The sequence below is a fragment of the Sebastes umbrosus genome, chromosome 8, assembly GCF_015220745.1.
Source record: "Sebastes umbrosus isolate fSebUmb1 chromosome 8, fSebUmb1.pri, whole genome shotgun sequence".
Taxonomy (NCBI): Eukaryota; Metazoa; Chordata; class Actinopteri; order Perciformes; family Sebastidae; genus Sebastes; species Sebastes umbrosus.
In genome coordinates, this window is record NC_051276.1 from 5,438,830 (window position 1) to 5,459,388 (window position 20,559).

Below are 20,559 nucleotides of genomic sequence, written 5' to 3' on the forward strand. Positions count from 1 at the left end.
AACATGAGAGAATAAAGATGGCAATTACACAGACTGAAAACTACAATGTTACATATCGGCAACCAAACACTGCAGTTACAGCACCTATTGTAGTTTTGGTCACATTAGGCCAGCATCAGGGCCTATTAGTGTGTTAAATTAGGCCTGTGTTTATGCACAAAGCAATAGGCAGATGGATGTAAGAACAGAATCTGAGGGGCCTTTTTGTTCCCTGGTGCCTTTGGTTGTGGATCTGACAGGAAGGGAACAAGAGCGCAGCAAAAAGCCCCGCTTAAAAAGCTTCCAGCCACACCAGCCTTGTCAGCGACGCCACAATTAGAGACTAGATCACTGGCGCTTCCCAGCGAGACACATCTCACCACCACTCCTCAATGGAACTCTTCCGTTTGAGGAACACACTCAAAGCCGGGTTTTAAAACGTTTCGGATGGCTAATCACTCTCAGGATGAAAGGCCCCGGCGTGTTCGTTTGTCTCAGCGTGGGGAGCTTCCCTTGCCGTTTCTCTGTCTCTGATTCTGATTGTTTTTGTTCGTTTCTTTTCCAGCAGGCGGGCGAGGCAGGCGAGCTGGCAGGCAGCGCTGTTTGAAGGTGCAGTCAGACCCGAGTGCAGGCCTGATGCTTTGTAGTGATATTTCCAGCAGCACAATCTCATTACTTTTTGACGTGGGGGGGTGCGTGCAGGGGCGGATTGTCATTTCACGCTGTCAAAAGTTCCATGAGGGAACGGAGACGGGAATGGAACTTCAATGACCTGCGCGCCTCTGGCTCATCAAGACTGAATATATTAAACCAAATAACACAGATAAAATCCAATGAACCAGGTCCTTTAAGATGCTTGTAAACTTAATGTCCAGTCCCCGGGGCTGGTGAAGGAATCGCACTCCTTATCTGGACTCTTTGTAATTGGATCTATTTCACAGCCTCCTAAACCTGTCACTATACACGCCCTGAACCTAATTAACCTACATGCAGTAGTGCATACACAGGCAGGCAGTGCATGTACATATGTAGCTAAGACAAACAGGTCTTTGTGTGTTGAGAGGAGAAGTCCTAAGGGCAGCATCCCACACCTCTCAAAGATGGTGAGAGCTTCTGGACGTTTTCACATGGGACAATCATTGGCAGCTCCCCCCCTTTTAAAAAAAACCTGGGGGTTCCTCGAAGTTGATTTCACACGGAGTTCTTTCAATACAGAGAAAAACTTTGCTCTGTTTAAGAAGCTGCCAGGCCCTGATTGAAGCGCCCGGTTACTATGCGAACCCCGGCCTGTTGCTGGGGTGACTGTCCCAAAGTGCTTCCTGGGTAATTTTCGAGGTCACTGGTTTGTGCACGCCTATGTGGTGCAGATGGGCCCACCCTCATTCAGGGCCCAGTAGGAACTCTTTCATTAGACCCAGTGAATGGCCTCATTCATCCCCTTCACCTCAATTGGTCACGCTGTGTCTCCGCAGAGGGCCCAGGACAAACTTTTCTCTCTTTTCCACTCCCCGATCTTCCACGCACCACCCCACCTTAGTCATGCTTCACTTTTGTTCAGGAGCATGTGGTGGCTGGAGCTTCAGGGCCTCATCTTTGGCTGCAAACTACCTCAGACCGCCTAATAGGTGGAACGGAATGGACTACTGACATCATTGTCTTTGTTTATCTTGAGGAATGTTAATTAAAAACATTGCCTGACTCATAATTAACCAGTAGATAAGGATGAATATAGACATTTACTGCATTTTTTCATATTTGGGAAAATATGATCTTATTATCAAAGCTTGAGTAGGCAGATTGGAGCAAATAAAAATATATATTTTTATAAATCGGTCACTATATCCTGACAGTAGTGCATGAGACAGGTTATCTGAAAAAAATCATGTGCCTCTGTGTCCTCCGGTGCTCCTAATGGCATCTGCTAGATTTCACAGACCGGAGGAAAACAACCAATCAGGGCTGAGCTGGAGCCTTGCCGTCTCTGAGCAGTTGTCAATCACTCGCAAACTCCGATCAAACTAGGCAGCGGTGATCAAATATGAATCAAGATTCTGTTACTGTTATGCCTATTTCTCGCATAAAATGTTTTCAGAAACATGTTTTAGTGTACTGTTTAGCCGTTCGATTGGATTTGCGAATGATTGACAGCTGCCTCTGTTGAATAAACAGCCAATAGGTTCTAATTTCAGAGCTCTATCTCTGTTCCCTGTGATTGGCCAAAGTCTCCTGTAATGGGCTAGATTTTTTAAAGCCTGAAAACAGAGCCATGAGGAGGTGCAGAAGTCTATGCTGAAAGGTTATTATGGCATTTTTTGCCCAATAATGCCAAAAATATTCTGCCTACTGCCACTTTAACATCTGGCAAACTTAATCAAACACATGCCCATAAAAAGAATTATCATTCATATTCAGAAATAAGTATTTTGTACAGATCTGTATGACTTACTGCTCCATACTCCTATTTCTATCTCAGTATTGCACAAAAGACCTCAAGGAGCCGTTCCAGCTAAACCATTTCATCCCTAAGTTGCCTCTCTCTCTCCACTGAGTCACTCCTGTGACTGCAGTGCTCAGCCATGCTAGTGGCTCCTCTACTCCCTGCTCTCTTTTTTGGCCCCTCAAGTGAGTCTCAGGTCTGGCCTAGTGAGAAGTGACTAATTGTCTTGAGTTGTTAGTGTGCCTGGAATGAGATCCACTTCAATCTGCGACAGGGTGCACAATAATTTGGTTTCTCCCTTCCTCCTCCTCCCCTCTCGCCCTCTTTCTCCTTCTTGCAGCAGATTTACCCCTTCTGCTTCTCAAGCTACTGAGCTGTAAAATTGAGTGGACGGCAGGCAGGATAAAGAATGAGACCTGGCATCGTGGACGCACTAACCTTGAGGAGGGCCACTGCTGCTGGCTGCACCTAAAGAGATGGAGACAGAACGTCAGCCATATTGGACTGAGTGAGGAAGGTTAAAATGAGGAGGGAGGAAAGACCAGAGGTAGAGAGAAAGGTGGAGACCCTTGCTGGAGAAACAATATGACAGCTTGGTGAAGCAGATCGAAATCAGCACAAGGATGGACACACACACAACTACAAATAGATGATGGGGTGTTAACCACAGAAAAAAAGGAGAAAGCATTAGTTATCATTTAAACTGTCTCCTCTTAAATTCCTTGTTCTTTCTCACCTCCATCTTTATTGTAATAGACTAGTAATGTCTAGCCCAGTTAATCCCTCAGCTACTGCAGTGCACATGTACGGCGACTGCACCTTTAAACCTTTGCAATTAGACAAATCAAACTGAACACTTTAAATGTCTGACAACATGTACATCTTTTGTGAAAACAGTGTACCATTAAAAAACGACCCCGGAGCATGTTTCCTAGCAGTTCTAACAAAGCTATCCTTCGTAATGAAATCAACTCATACAGCCGCTCTTGGAGCGAATCTGAGCAATCAATTACTATGAATCACAAATACACTTGCTGCAGTTTAGATGTGAACAAATGGAGCCTCAGTCCCTTACAGATGATATTAGTGCTCTGAGCTGCTCTCGCTCCACGAGAGATTAAGCAGGTTTGTACTCTCCCAGGCGGGCAGTGCACCCCCCCTCCTCCAGGGTGCTGCACTATCATTTGCAGGAAAATTACTTCAGTAATGAAGAATCCAGGCCCATAAATCCTCGTGGCCTCACCTTCCTTCGCCTCCCAAGTCTCTCTGAACAGCTAGTAAAAATTCCCTTTAAAAAATTCATAGCGCAATTTTGCTCAAATCCCTCCCAGCAAGCACAATTATGGAACTTTCATCTCAATTGATTTATGTCCTGGGCTAAGAGAGAGGGGGTGCGTAGGGGGTGTGTGAAGGGGGAGAAAAAAAACAAGTGGTAAATCATTGTTTTTAAAAGGGAAGGCGTAAGGCCTTTTGTCACTTTCACTGCATGTATAGTGCATGCGACAGAGAGGTGCATAGATGAGGGGAGGAGGAAGAAGAGGGAAGGGAACGTCTGAAGGGTTTGAAAGCAGGATTGAAATGGCAAAAAAAAAGGAGGAGGAGGAGGGGAGGGAGATGAAGGGGGGAAAAGGAGCGGTATTCCACTTGATTAATAACACTAATCAAATTATACAGTGTTCCACTGTGCCCTGAAATCTGGGGCCATAATGTCCTCTAATGGCGAGGTTCATGGAGCTAAACTTCAGAGGGAAAACACGGGGCTGACTGCCGCATGCCTTAATGAAGGCAGTAAAACATCCATTTCCAGAAGCCATGAAATGAAAGGCAAGATTGTAGATGTGCACCCAGTGGCTCTCCCACTGCAAAAAAATGGAAGGCTGTTAACACAAAAGACATTGTCGGAGAGGGGGAGAGACAGACCGACAGAAAGACGCGAGACCTTAAGAAGAGAAATGAGGAGAGAATAGTACAAGTGAGGAGATTTAAAGGGCAAGGACACCAAGAGTAAGGGGATATAAAAAGAAAAGGGATGATGAAGTGAGGGTGGAAAGACAGATTGGTAGATGCTCTCAGTGCTCTATTTCCAAAGAAGTTTCTCTTCTGGCATGAAAACAATCTGTGTCTGCTGATTATGGATGAGCCAGGCTGCTTTACTATGTCTGTTATACTTAGTGCTGCTGACAGCAGCCACAATTCATCACTATTTAGTTGCTGATGCACCTAACCACAGCATCCTCCCCCTCATCTATCTCAATAGCACTCCATTAGAGTATTCCCTCTGTCCATCCAGCCATGCATTCTGTTGATCCATCTATCCATCCGTATTTCCATTCGTCCATCCCGCCACGTGTGCATTCGTCTATCCATTTATCAATCCATCCAATCTTGTCAATAAAACTCTGAAAGATCTGACACATACAACAATATTGCTGTGACCTCAGCTGTCAGCTAGTTGCTGTAGGTAAGAGGTTAGCTTGTTATTTCTAGGCATTATGCCAAAAGACACTATGACTGCAGTGGCACACTATATGTCTGACATCAGAATCTAACCACAACACGTAAAGGTCACTATGGCTCTAGTCTGAAAGTGTAGTCCTCCAGAAAAAAACTAGAATTATTTAGTTAGTTATTATTTTCCCATCGGTTAATAGACTTGAGACGACACCGGTGTTACCGATTACACCGGACATTTCACAAGAAAAGACGTCTCTAAATATATGTAGAGTGCTAATTTTAACTTTACCGTTGGGTAACTCCGCATGGTGGCTTCTATCATTGGGTTTAAATCCGAAGTATTGCCAAAAAGGCGCTTTTGCTTTTCGCTTTGACACCAAATCCTCCACCATCGTCTGTCAACTCTCTGTGTGTGAAATGTGACTCCTGCTGCTCTGAGCTGAGACTCCATACGGAGCAGACACATTCACTTTCAGATTGTAGCGCCCGTCGTCCGACTATGTATTGATAACAAGCCGCTGATACGCCAAATTGAACTAAATGGGTTTTATTTCTAGAAAAAGAGCATAACGACAGTGGGCAAGTAATGTAATTGGTATATGCCCGACCACCATATAATACCAGTAACACCGATTACTGTGGCAAGCCTGCCGGACGTATGGACAGGCGGTGCTGTCGCCGGGCGCGGAGGCATGAGAGGTTTGCTGCAGTAAAACCAAGTGAGACTCCAGATGCTTAAATGTATACAAAAGCATTATGGTTTACATTTAATCTACTAAATTGCACGTGCTACAAACAATCAAATCAGCCTTTGCATCTTGAATAAAACAAATGTTGTTCGTAGTCCTTGGGGCAAAATTTCATCTGGAGAGCAAGGAGAAAAAATAACAACAACAAAGCTGAGAAAACACAGATTGCTATTGTTATTATTATCATAATTACACTTGTGCTTATCATGCAAGCGACCTCAATCAGGATGAAATGCAGTTTCATTTGATGAAGCTTCCTGTTTTGACTGGCTGGAGTTTGGGAGCCACACACTTGGCTGGCGTGCCAAAAACTCAATCAGGCGCAATTACATAGCCATCAGATAGAAATGTAATTGATTTGAAAGCTGACATGAGATATAACTACATTACAGTGGAGGCACAGTGGGGAGGCTCCTTGGGGACAGGGCCTACGGGGAGCTCATTACCGCCAAGCTTTGAATTATTGAGTGCTAAGGCAGTGACATTGAGGAATAGAGGCGGGCGATTGGCTGTTACAACTCAGCAAGTGTTTATCTCAACTTACAGCAACCCAAGACGTCAGAAGGAGTGATCTGCCCGTGCATGAATATTGCAGGGGGAGAAGTTGTAATGGTTCATAATTGAAAGGGTTCAGGCCAAGGTAGCGTCTGTGGGTGCACATCACGCCTGCTAGTTCCATATCTAGTATTTGTGATGAGGTCAACTAAGGCTTCTTAAGTTTCCACAGCAATAACTCTACCTTGTCCTCGGGTCACATATTTACTTTGGTTAGGATTGAATTTGTGGAATCATCACATGTAACACCCAACCCTGCACAATGAGAGCTGTGTTAGCTGAGTGTGGGCCTTTTCAAAATAAACTTTCCCTCAGTAAACTGTGCTTGGTTAGTTTTAGTTTGGTTGCTGCTGAATTTGCTGGCTAGTTTCATAAAAAAATGAGAAGAAATTATGTAGTACTATGTTCATTTGTCTGCAGCCGTGTTTCCATTCAATTGTGAAGCGAATTTTAAGCAAACTTTTGAAATGTTGTGAAAGAAAAGCGAATTAGGTGCATTTCCATCAACTGGTTTGGAGCGAATAAACTTGGCTACAGTGTAGTTTGGTCAGAAGTTACACATACTAACCCTGCCGTTTCCATACAGCTTTTCTAAAATGATACTTCAACATGCACATAGAAATATGTGAATGGAAACGTGGCTTGTGTCTTATGCCGGGTACACACTACACGAGAATCAAGCCGATTTTGGGCCTGATCCCCCCTCCTGACAATCGCCAGCAAAGGTGATGGATGGTTCTAAAGATTATCTTTCTAGATTTTCCTGTGGTGTGAGGTATGTTAGGAGTGTTTTTCACATCCTCCGATTGGCTGAGAAATCCATCCTGTCGAACCAATTTCAAATCGTAAATATTAAACATGTTCAATATTGCGGCTAATGCATGAGCTAATGCAAAACGCGAAGCGTAAAGTAGTAGTAAGATGGAGCTCAGAAATGGAGGACCAACTTGTTGTTTTGTGGCATCAACACAAGTGTTTATTTAACGTGTCTCCATGACTTCATCCATCCATCCTTCGTGAATCTTCAGTACAAAGTAAAAACTAACGTCGCTAATTCTTCCTGCCCGTCTTCCACCATGTTTGTTACCACTAAAGTAACGTTTGATCGCAGGAAATTGTTTTAGTCAGGACTCTTGTTGTTCATGAATGCAATCTGTTAGTGTGTTGTGTGCTGTTTTGGCCAAATTGTTGCTCACCACACACTTAAGAACAAAACTGTTAAATTTAACATAACATGTCATTATGTGTGGGGTCTCTCATATTTTCTAAATCTGTTACGATTTAAAAAATCGTTTAGTGTGGACCAGCCTTTACTTGTGCTCTTTATTTTTTTAAAGTAATGCACCAGTACTTTTATTTTAACAGACACATTTTCAGTGTTCCACTCCTTAGCTTTGCAGACACAGAGAGCTTAAATTAGGTGGCAGGCTCTCTTGGGATGATGGGATGGTGATGGTGGGAGGGGGAGCTGACCCTGACCACCAGCCTATGGGTCTTCCCTGAAGTGCTGAGGGGTGACTGTTGAGAGGATAAAGATATAAGTCAGTGCAGAGGGGCCTCACTCACCGTCCCCCAGGAAACTGGTGACTGCCTACCTCTGGGAGAGCTCTGCCCCCTGGGCTTTTGCCCACTGATCTCACACTGTGTCTCTCATTCTTTCTATCACTCTTCTCTCTCTCCTCACACGGCCCTCCTGTGAGCTTTCTCACAAAAATGAGAACTCAATTAATTCAGGCGAAATGAGGACGAGCGAGGAGGAGGAGGAGGAGGAGGCGGCGGCGGCGGCCTCGGGAGCCCAGAGGGACAGAGAACAAGCAAGAGAGGGAAGCCTGACGGAGCCGCTTGTCGATCTGTGGCCTGGAAACAGCAAACAGAGCATGGGGTGACTGTGCGTGTGCATTAAGTCTTTAGCCAAGTTAATCCTGCCTGCAGTTTAAACATGGCTGATGAAGGAACGCTCGTCATTACAGAGGTATGGGTTATGCTGGGTAAATAGACGGGTCAGAGGGAGGCAGACAAAGAGAGAAGAGCAAAGCCCGAAGGAGATGAGGACATGTTCAAAACACATGCCGACACTCAATCCCCTGCATGTTGTTTATTACATGGATGCTGGGGGGTCTCACAGGTTGACATTTTAGCTGTTATGACACAACGGTGACCGACGCTGTAAACGTAAAATTACAGTTCTAAGTATCCGCTTACAATAACCTACACAGCATAGGGAATGAGAAAGGCCGCATGTAGGTCAGTTTATGAATGTGACCTGTGACCTTTGACCTTGTGAACAAGGACCTCATGCGAGACAACAGTCATCAATCTTGAGTGAGCCCGGCGGTCACCCTGCTTAATGCTATATTAGGGTGCTACAAGCCACCACACAGCTCAGCTAATTTTCTCATAGCCTTGCAGAAAAACTGGCAGAAAACCAGCTGTTAGCAGGGGCTGTCGCCAGTTTGAGGTCACAAGCACACACACACACTACGCACACACAAAATATGTGATACGCTGTGGCACACTGCAGTATTTCCAGCAGCTTTGTATGCTAAGTAGGCTAAAAACAAATGCTGCCACTTTGTTGCTCAAAGTACACAACTCACTGAGAGGTAAAAAAAAAAACCCCAAAACAAATAAGAACAAATGAGCCATTTTTACCGGAAGACAACTTGTAAACTGTGAGATGTTATCTCCAGTGCGATGGTGTTATAAAAGTAACCACTTCCCTGTGACAGAGCGTAAATCTCACAGCATTCTGGGATATTTTTATGTTCAATGTTGACTGCAGTGCATATATTACAATGTTTTACCAGTCCCAGCTCTAGGACAAGCCTAGTAAAACAGGCGAGTCAGATAGTTCCAAACTTTCATATGATAAATACCTTGCATGTAAGGAGCCAGGGGGGATTGTGGCAAATGTGTTTCCAAGAAAATCAGTCTGCCACTAGTACTTAGAGTGATTGAATAGCCTGTAAACAGAAGCAGCAGACTTGCCCGACGCTCTCTGGGAGACACTAATATAGTTGTGCTTCCAGGAGCTGAAGGGAAGGAAGAAGGTGGGGCGCACAAGTTCATGAACTAAACAGCGGAGTGTAGGACTTTGAACTGAAACTGCAGAGTAAAAGCACAAGACTGCAGAGTGAAGTACGTTAAGTCAGTCATAAGACACCCTCGGTCAATGGCTGATAGTGTTCCTCGCATTAGCCCAAATTAAAATGAGATCTATCTTTAACAATCTCATTTAAAAAAAGCCATATGATGACACTTTCCCTCAGTTATGCTTTCCACCTTCTCCGCTGCAATCCCCTGATGAAAATAAATTCTCCTTTGTTCATGGTGCTGGTAAAAGGACCTTTTTGTTAGCATCTTTCCTTTTTTAAAAATTCATCACAGAGATCATTTTTTCCACATCTATGTCCAATCGACACAGTGTGGAGACTACACACAGTGTTGTTGATGTGGCAGGTCCAATTAGAGGCGATATGAGCATGAAAATGATTTAAGCACACAATTTAGCGCTTTAGTTGAAAGCATGTCTTTGTGTCTTCACCACGCATCAGCTGACAGTGATACTATATATTGAGCCTAATAACAACCTAAATAGAGAATCTTCTGTGACCTGAGTTTGAGGTTGTAATGAACAGAGGCATGGAGCTTTTCACTGCTAGGCAAACAGCTAATCATGTTTGTTATTTGGTCACAAATAAATCCGGAGTCCTCCAAAGTCCTGACAGCAAAACCAACATGAGTGAGGTATATTTTAAAAGTTATTTCACTTTCTTCATCTAATCTCTCTGGAGAATAATTAATATTTCTTGGCACAGTTTCAATTTCTACAGAACTCTAACAGGAAGGAGGGGAGGCAGCGACAATTCAAACTCTGCAGCTACAGCAGTTTCGTTAGTGGTGAGCCGTTGTGAAAATGTGAGAAAAACCGCAATCTATGTGCCCATTGTGCAAGTACGTAAAACCACAACGGGTGCTGCGAGTTGCTAAAAGAGCAGGTTATCTATATATGGGGTTAAGCCACAACCCAACACAAACTGAAGCTCAGTCCTGTGAAATAAACACATACTACGTTTGGTTTTCTAGCTTCTAGCAGTGGCTTGATAAATGAGTGTAGAAAAATAATGAATGCGGATACATTCATAGAGGGCATGAGGGGTCAACTAAATGGTTTTAAAACTATGTAAATGATATGCTACGGCCTTCATACAGTGGTCACCAGATCTCAACCCAACTGAACACTTTGTCAGGGAGCGTTGACACTGTTCTGGAGGCTTGTGGAGATAATAAAGAGGACCTATTGTGTTTTTTGTGCTTTTTCTATTTCTTGTGTTATATATATTTTTTGTGCATGTAAAAGGTCTGCAAAGTTACAAAGCCCAAAGCCCAAAGTCCACGCCAAACGGCAGTTCCTCTCACCCACAGAAACACTACACCTACTGAACTGCCTGAAACGCCATTCTTGAAGTCCCGGCTTTTCTTTGATAACGTGGTGATGTCACCAAGTAACACATTTGCATAAGGGCTAGTTTGGCACACCCTCAAACAAAGCTAGTTAGAGCGGAGCTCGAGCGGCGCCCGAAGAGTTTGGTTCGGTTGACCAATCACAACAGTGGGCCAGCTGTCCGATCAGAGCAGACTGGGCTTTTCGGGAGGGGCGGGGCAGGAGCTCAAACCAGTGGGCAACTCCAGAGTCTGAAAACTGAAGCCAATGCGTAAGTGTCATTCTTTCTAATAGCCAGCAGGGCGCGACTCCTCTGGTTGTAAAAAGAAGTCTGATTGTATAGAAGTCTATGAGAACATGACCCTATTCTCACTTACAACATGAGTTTATAGTCTCAATCGCTAGTTTCAAGTCTTCTTCAATACAGCATGATGTTCATTTAGTAAATTATGGTCCCATTTAGAGTCAAATAGACCATAAAGCAGAGTATGCTTTAGGGCGTGGCTACCTTTTGATTGACAGGCCTCTACCACTGCGTTGTCCGGTCTAAGAGTGTTTTCATCTTACAACTTTAACCCTTTCACAGTGTGTTTTCAGTTCATGAAAGTTAATTATAATCTTTTCGGTCGCCTAAAAATGTCTTATTCAGCATTTGGTTGTACTTGGCTCTACCCTCTTGCGCCACTTCTGGTTACAAATAGCCAAGATCAAGACGGCCAAAATGCAGAACTGGAGGCTTCAAAACGGTAGTCCACAAACCAATGGGTAGTGCCATGATGACCACTTCCACTTCTTATATACAGTCTATGGCTCAAACAGAGCGTTTTAGACAGAGGGTGAAAAGAGGTGCTGCAGCACAGCAAGCATGAAAAAATAAAGCGTTTATTGAACATTAAATCCTAGTAGAAACCCCAAAATACAAGCAAGCATCAGAAAATAAGCATAATAGGTCCTCTTTAAATAAAATAGCTTGAATCTGAGAGACAATAGACAGACATGAACATCATGTGTCTGACAATAAAGCGCTTAGATACATACTTGAATCCCCAGACACCTGCACCACATCTCCCCTGACCCGAACATGAAACCAGGACAAGAAAAACTATGCAACCATTTGGTTTTGTTTGTCCTCCTGGGGCTGTCTTGGCTCTCGGAAACCCTACCCTGGCATTCGCGCTAATCCCCAGAGAATGAAACGCCGGGGCCAGCAGCATACAGATAAAGCACCAGGTGATTGCATATCTGTGACAGACCACCGTAGAAGTCTCCAAACGCGGCCCTGGTGACGCTGCCAGTTTGACGGCCCCGCTCCCGTTCTGCGCTCGGCCTCGAGGGTAGCCCCCGTATCAGCTTACATCTAGCCGCTTACCTCCGAACAACGGGAGCTGCATCAACTTCAACTGATTCAATTGAGCAGAATTGCACACAGTTCATTGGCTTTTGGCTGGCGCTGGCGGAGTAGATGACAGCGGTGTGTGGAGCCAGAGAGTATCAGTTGACCCAGACTAATTATTCATAAGGCCTTGTTGTGATGGCTGCTGCTCCGGTAAGGTCAGGCAGGAGCAGTTAAAGGGGGGAAACAAAAACATTTCCTACTAAAACGGAGCTGACACTGCTGGGTATCCACGGGAAACTATGAAAGACAATCTGATGCCTTGAAAGGGAAAAAAAAAAAATCACTAAGAGTGGTGAGCTCTCTCCTTGTGCCATTGTAAGTGGATACCAGTGTGACAGCTATACATTCCCAACTGGAGGTTGATGCAATGGAGGATATGATATGTAAGAGGGATGCTCATACATGGCGGACAGGAGAATAGTGCAGCTCCTTAAATAATAGTACACTTTGTGTCCTCACCACCACAGGCAGGCTGTTCCTTGAAATTTGTAATTACAGTAATTGTGATTTCGACAAATGGTCTCCAATACGCTCTTGAACGGTAAAAATACAGGTTGCGTTACCCATGAGGAGTCTACTAAAAGCATTCGTTGACAAAGCTTTAATTTACCAGCTCTTGGATAGAGGGCTTTTAAAATGTCCAGATGTCTGCAAAAATATCCGAAAAATACTATGTAGATGAGTCTTCGACTGAGGCATAAACTCAATGACTCCTGCAAGAGAACGCTGTTAACCTATAAGTTCGATGAACTGCTTTCTCACCTCTATTTACAATCAAAATGTACCATGCAAATGTGTACACACATTCACACACACAAGGCCCACTTATGAGCAAGCACAATAGTGTGGCAATTAGTGGCTAGAGAGGAAGAATGCTGGATCGGTTACAGTTGTTGAATGTTAATTACAGCGTTTTACGGCGTTGAGGAGATAACGAGTTAGCGCCTGGTGACAGCAGCGACACGTCCTTTAACGAGAGCCGTGGAAATTTATGAAACTTGAGATCAGGGACAATGAGGCGTTGCTGGCTTGTCAGACGCTCTCCGGCTCACCCTCCCTTTGTCCTAATGAAGGCAGACACTCGCTTCTTCCTCTTCTCTGCTCGTTCCGGCGCTGTTAGCCCGGGATGATTATTGTTCGTGGAGGAAAAGGTAAAAATCAGCTCATTGGGATTCTGTCCTTGTCCACCTTATCGTCTCATATCACCGCTGCCGTTGCCTAATCAGCTTCTGTTACAGTTATAGGGTAGGAAAAGCAGAAAACATGTGGCCACATAAAGGGGGGTCATATTACAGATAATTCCCCGTCTGGGGCAGGGAACATAGCCGGTAGCCAGACAAATGTGAGTGACCATTCATTCCTGTCTATCTAAATAGCGAGGGATCAAGAGCTTGGTGAAATCCGAGGGGTTAATATGGTCATGTTGTGAGGCCCGGTTTGGAATTTAGGTTAATGGAATCATTGATAGGGCTCAGCTCTAATGCCAGCAACGCCTAAGAGGATCCATGGCGCATGATTTAGACAAACCCTGGGACATTCTTCAAAGTTTCCCCCACTGAACCTGGCTAGACTTTTTGAAACAGACACACACAGAGAAGTCTGAGGATTTCTCTGAGTCTAACACAGCCTCTGCTAACCAGAATCCCCCAGGCTGTATCAACAGCCTAAATGTTTTTTTTATAGAATATTACATCAGTTACACTGGGGCAAACGTGGGCCCCAATGGAAATATTAGGCCTAATAAACACATAGAGAGAGCCTGTTTTCTTTTTTTCCCTGGCAAATTACTCTGAAACATGGGAGCAAGAATGTACAGTGAAGTATGGGATTCTTGAGATTGTAACTCATGTCTAGACTTGGACTTGGCAAAAAAAAACTCAGAGTTCACCAGGCCTAGCTCTAGACGAGTGATTTATATCTGCATCAAAGTACTTTGACTTCCAATGTAGCCATATTACAATGGGGCTGCAATAAGAATGTAAATGTGCTCCTAATCACCACAGTAAAGCTGCTGACCCCGCTACCAATACTTGTGGTGGGAAAAGCAGTCATTTATGTGGGCTGCAGCCTCGATGAAGAGGAGGGACTAGCCTACTGAAGAGAGCAAGAGAAGATCCTTTAAAACCACAGAAGACGAAGCGCCTAGGATGGTGTTCAGATGTCAATAAAAACAGGTGTTAACCAGCTTAGCTAAGATGTTAAGAGCTTGGATAATCCTAGCCTGGATCCAAGAGGAATCCGGCTCTGGAATACTAATGCTTCGGATGCACTGTTAAATCGCACAGAGTTGATTAGGAGGTTGGGTCTAAGTGGTAGTGCTGCTGCTACAGGCTGTCAAAGCCCAATTTACATCTGCTGGCAATTCCCAAGGATTGAAGAATAAGGGACGATCACATATAGAGAATACTTTGTTGTGAGAAAATGGGGAAGGTTTTACTGTGAGTAGTTTTCTGCTTTATCATCAGATGTATGATTGAAATATGTCATCGTAGTATAAGTGACATTCCATTTAAGATACGTTCTTTATCACGCATCCTCTTATCGCTTATGACTATCAACTACAGGATTCACTTCTGTCGCAACGTTTTTGTCATCTGTCTTTCATTTGTGCCTACCATGAAAAATTAACATTATATGGCTTTCATTCTACATGTTAGCACTTTATCTCTACATGTCTAAAGCATCTGACACCAGCCAACATCAGCCAACTGCAGAGCTTATTACTTAGTAATAGCAGCAGATTCTGCCATGTCAACAGCTGCCACCTTCAGGCAAGTAAAGTAATTGAGTAACTGCAAAACTTATGTCACCTGTAAGCAAAGTTTTAGCATGTTTTATATTTAAACTTGCAAAATGTCAGAGTTTGTACTGTAGACATACGTATAAATACATATAAAGTTGGACGACGTGTCTCCACTTCCTCCCACTGTACAAAAGTGAAGCCAAAATATCCGGATATGGGGTCTGCCATCTTGAGATTCTGATGTTGGAGCCAGAGTCTGTGCAGTAATGATCGGCTGGTGGGAGCTGCGGTATCAACGTCCCGCCCACACACCCATCCGAGCCAATAGCGAGCCGAGCACGGCCGCAGCTTGTTAGCGTGAGCCAGCTAGCTGCTACGTTAGCACCACGGTAGCTGTTTGGCTAGAAAGACACAACAACTAAACATAATATCTTGCATGTATTATCAAATTGACTCATGTTCTATTACACAGACTCGTGATGGAAGGAGTGAAAGTTACATCGCCTCTCAAGCCTCCGGTTGCGCTAGTACTTCCCTCAGAGCAGCTGTCAATCACAGCTGTCCAACACCCCCTTTTTATAGCATCAAATAATTAAAACCAACTTATCAGAAAAAATGAACACTTGAACATACATCAGCGTGATGAGAACTACCTAAAATGACAGAAACCATCTTTGGGAAAAATGTATTTGACGTGTACTTTGACTTTTTAGTTTGGTCCATGTCCCATGCGCTAACATAGAAGGGGGCAGGATTTATGACCTATACTGCAGCCAGCCACCAGGGGGGCGATCCAGATGTTTTGGCTTCACTTTTGGGAGTAGTCATGTCGTCCATCAGTGTATGGTTTATACTGCAGAGTGTCATTATGTTTCCTCTTTCCTCCAGGTTGCTGAGGAGGGGGTTTTCTAACCAGATTCTATATGTCAAAAGATGTATCTACAATAAATGACTGAACAACTCCCACTTGTGGAGAATCTGCAGCCCGCTAAACATGAATGAGTGAGTTTGTGAGCCAGTTCCATGAGGTGCTTCACATATAATTAATCTGTTTTGACAACAACAGGACTTTCTTGAAAAGTTCTCTAAAAGTGCTAAATAATTTCAAAGATCTGCAGCTCTAAACACTACGTCTCCAGCATTCAAGAACGTTTCTTTGTTATAATTTAAGACACCGAAGGGCAGAAAGATACATCAAAGTACTGAACTACTGGAGTGAATGTGCTCATTTTCTGCTCAACTTATCTCAACACAAACAGATAGCACCTAAAGCGAATGTGCACTCACACCTAAAACACGAAAAAGAGCAACTTCAAATGGAAGAGCCCCAAGAAGAATCATCTACCTCACCTTGTAAACAGAACTCCCTCACAGGGAGCTTAACACAACCCATCCCTCCCTCAAACCACTCCCATGTTGTGAAAAGCCCCGATTCAAAGATGACACCTTCCATGTCGATAAAACATAAATAAATCAACGCAACACTCATCATCTGTTTCACTTAATCGACTTTGAATGTACCACCTCGCACTGCTCCATACATTCATAGACTCTCTTACATGCCACCCCATAATCAAATCAGCATCTGGTGTCAGGGTGGCTTGCGGTTCGGGGTGTTCTCATTTGTAAACACCACCCTGCCAGTTCTCACTCTACTTCACTCACTGGGTGACATTAGCGCGAGCGTGAAATGTGATTTTGCGTTGAGCAAACCTCTGCACTGAGCACATCTGAGTCTGCCCACCTGGAAAGCAGGCAGAAATAATCGACGGTCACCTAAGTCAGAGGGAGTTGTCATGCATGAGACACTAGCCAGACAGCGGCAGCACCACAGTCCTGCAGGATACACTGTGTTAAGTCCGGTTCATCCTGGCTATTTTAAAGGGAAAGATTTTGTCATTTGAAGTCTGTATTTCCTAACCCTTTAATTCAGGATACGTGTTTTTTTTCCTTTTTCTCTCTGGCGGTTTGTTTGTTGGTTTGTTTTCCCTTTTTGTGTTTGGTTTTGATTATTTTATGACTCTTCTGTCTTTCAACACCATGTTTTGTATTGTCTAACACTTGTATTTTTAACATTTTATTGCACAATAATAAAAAAAAAATACTTTAGTGCACTTCCTGTCATTCTTGATCATATAAGTGAACAATTATACTGCTGACATATTATAAAGAGCAGCAGGCTCTTCTCATACACTGTAGCAATACCTACAGAAAGTAATGCAATGTAATCGTATACATTCCACAAAATCAATTTGTATGTAATCCATGTAATCGTGAACCAGGAAGCAACAAACGCCGCATTTGGAGGAGGTCGGGGTGGATGGGTGGGTCAAAAAAACACCGGACTTTTCGCCCAGGAGACCTGTGTTCGTACCCTGTGTGAAAACTAAAACCTAACTAAGTGGATTTGTTACCTAAACCTAACCAGTTGATATTTTCCTAAATCTAACTAAGTAGTTCATTGCCTAAACCTAACCCAGTAGTTTTGTTGCCTAAACCTAACTAAGTAGTTGTGTTGCCTAAACCTAACTAAAAAGTTTGTTGCCTAAACCTAACAAAGTAGTTTTGTTGCCTAAACTTAACAAAGTGGTTTTGTTGCCTAAACCTAATATGTAGTTTTGTTTGCCTAAACTTAACTAAGTAGTTTCGTTGCCTAAAGCTAACTAAGTAGTTTTGTTGCCTAAACCTAACTAGTCGTTCTGTTGCCTAAACCTAACCAAGTCAATCTTTTCCTAAACCTAACTAATTGCTTTTGTTTTGTAAACCTAACCAATTCGATCTTTTCCTAAACTTAACTAATTTGTTTTGTTGCGTAGACCTAACTAAGTTGTTTCCTGTGAAGACGGAAGTTTATTTTGAAAAGACTATATGTAACAGGGCGGGAATTGACACGAGTTGCTGCACTTTTGTGGGAAAATGCACGAAAAATAAGGAACAACTTTTCTTAAGATATCATACGAGCCATCGTATGAGGATACATTGAGAGCAGTTACACAAGCTTATAAAATGTAATACAAACACCATTCGTTGCATATGTGCCAGCATATGTCCTGCTGTCTCGCTAAAACTGGGATGGATCCACATTCTTGCATTTCCCCCTGCTGACCACTTTAGTTGCTCCGCCACAAAGCAGTGACAAGGCCCCAGTTAATCACACACATTCAGCTATTGATGCAAAGCCTTAAAGCGCCACACAATCTGAGAAGATCAATCATAAGCCAATTTATGCTCGTTGGTCAGGTTTGGTTAATGCGACGCCGCTTCACTACTTCTACATGATCACACATAATGCAATCAGATTTCCATTGACAGAGTAGCCAAGCTATGATTCGATTTCCCTGTGGGGGCAAAAAGACACATAGATATTCACTGCTCAGGCACTCTACACCTGCTTTACAGCCGGGGAACTTGTGTTTGCGTATGCAAGTGCACTGTAACATGGAAGACCAGACACATCACCATTAAATTGCCAGCCTCTTGCCTTTTGATGAATGTCAACAAAGCAGTTAGCAGGGAGGAAATGAGAAAAAGAGAGAGAGGACAGGAGAGGAGAGGAGAAGAGAGAGGGGGTGTGGGGGAGAACACACAAATTATAAAAGCTTCATTTCTTCAGAGAACCATAAAGTCTCGTCCCAGAAGGGCAGCTGAGCACAAATCAATTTCTTTCAGTCGATTACAAGCACTGAGGTTCTAACCTTCATTTGTGAGTCTAATACTCCAACAGTTATGTAGAACACATACCAATTAAGCAATTCTGCTGGAATAAGAGGGCCGTGAACTGACGCGATTATGGAGGCCGGGCCCCCGGGGAGGTCGGGTTATCGGCTCAGGAGCAGGGAGGACGACGGGAGCAGGGCAGGGAAGAATGGGGAGAAAGATGGCGAAGGAAAAGAGACATGGAAGCCAAGGGAAAAAAAAGTCATTTATTAAGTCTAATACTCTGTGAAATGTTCCCATGGTAAATAAGGCGGGGGAGATTGCGTTAATATCAGGGAGCCATGCAGAAAAGGTCACTCGAGATCTGTGCCGCCCACCGGGGTCGCGCTGATGGGAGCTGCTCAAACACATCTGATAATGCTCTCAGCGGTGTCGCTCTGCGCCAGAGGTCGAGAGGATTGGGAGCTTGGGAAAAGATGCCATTTGTGGAAATTGCACTGATGTACCGCTGTGCTCTGACACAATTCTCACTGCTGGCTTTTTTATGTGCAGACAGCTGTACGACGAGTGAATGGAATAAGCATGATGACACCCAGTCAAAGATTATCAGGCATAAATGTATAGCTCTGTGGCGCATTATGCTTTCCACTAAGTTTTGATTTTGCAATCATCCATCTCCACACTGACATGAATATACAGGAAAGGCAGCCTGGCATCCTTTTTTCCTCCTGATTTTCAATATCTGTTTGCACACAGGCTCATGAAAGGAAACGCATTACAGGCACTCTCCATCTTTCTATTGTCACAAGCTAAATCTGATGCCGTTTCCCTCTTGATTTAAAGAGCCTGGATGCATCTCCGCAGATATGTGGAGATCAACACATTGTCATTCACTGCCGAGGCACCTTAACCACCGCCCTCCCTGCCAGAAGATTTATGGTATTGATAGCATGTGATAGGATGCAGCCCATAAACCCATGCGAGGTATGTGTTTCTATGGTAACCCTTCCTCTATTCGCTAGCCCTATGCGCCTCGGTGTTTTCACTTTTTTTCCCTGCATTGTAGGCGCTGTCTATTTGGATGCCAGTGGTAGGAATGAGATGCAGATTTGTGGCAAGGCAGAGACACAGATGTTTCCTCATTGCCTTTTAATCTCCTATTCCCTCAGCGCCTGGCGAGAAACACTCCCCTTTAGAATGGTAATTGGACGAGATGAATAATAAACAAAACGAAAACAGACCGATGTTTATAAGGAGCATTTTAACACTTTGGAATGATCATACTCTATGGCTATTATTAGCGCTGAGACGAAAGTGAGCGCTGCTTCCTCTGGGAATAATGAAGGTCTGAGCTTTAACTTGTCTAATCAGTAGGAGACCTATCAGGGTCTGATAGAGGACCACAATGCTTTGCTCATTAAAGCAGAGCAGTTCACACTCTATCACTAGATTTCCTCGCTGTTCCCCAAAGTCTGCACGTCTACAACACACCAGCCATCTGAGCATTCACTATAGCCTTCATATGATTTTAGGTTTCTGGCATCCACGTCTTCTCTTGTTTCTAATTGCCTGGCTTCCATATGTATACCATATGCACAATAAAACAACCACTAAAATTAAACTGCGGCTTGGGAGATTCATTGCTTGTAAATTTAAGATAATGATTTCATTAAGTGCTGCCTGGCCCGATGTCATATGCAAACACTGTTCCTCCGTCTCCCACCTAGCCAAAACATCAACCGCCATATCAGTAGGGTGCTCCGTGTGTTTCTTGACAGCGCTGAGATAAATGTGGATATTTCGACACCGTGTGATATCAGAAAACCGGCTATTTGCATGAGAAACCTGTCCCTCTTTCTCCCCGGAGAGCTTTATTACAGGAGGATATTTCAAACGCTATCAAATGTGCCAAACATTTACTTTGATAACTCCATCAGATGGCTCCCCGGGTTTAATGGTAGCAATCTGAGAGTGCCGAGGCACACGCCTAAAGCGCAGACAATAATGGCGGGGAGAAAATACGAGGAAGGGATGAATAAAATCTCTTTAAAAAGTTCATAAATAATGCACCTCGCGCACTAGAGAGTTGTTGCCTATTTAACTATGCAATGCCTCTTCCTGGTTTCAGCGCTGGCGGAGACACAA

General features: G+C 43.8%; 1 protein-coding gene across 14 annotated transcripts in view; it reads right to left on the minus strand.

Annotated features, from left to right (window-relative positions):
- The window catches only part of fbrsl1 (fibrosin-like 1), a 337,336-nt gene that overhangs the window by 123,116 nt on the left and 193,661 nt on the right, over positions 1-20,559 (minus strand). For 10 of the 14 annotated variants that reach the window (XM_037777608.1, XM_037777616.1, XM_037777615.1 and 7 more), the window contains one exon: positions 2,855-2,884. The exons of the other annotated variants lie outside the window; for them this stretch is intronic. In XM_037777608.1, coding sequence (XP_037633536.1) covers positions 2,855-2,884 — 30 coding nt within the window. The remainder of the gene's footprint in view (positions 1-2,854; positions 2,885-20,559) is intronic. 14 annotated transcript variants of the gene reach the window in all.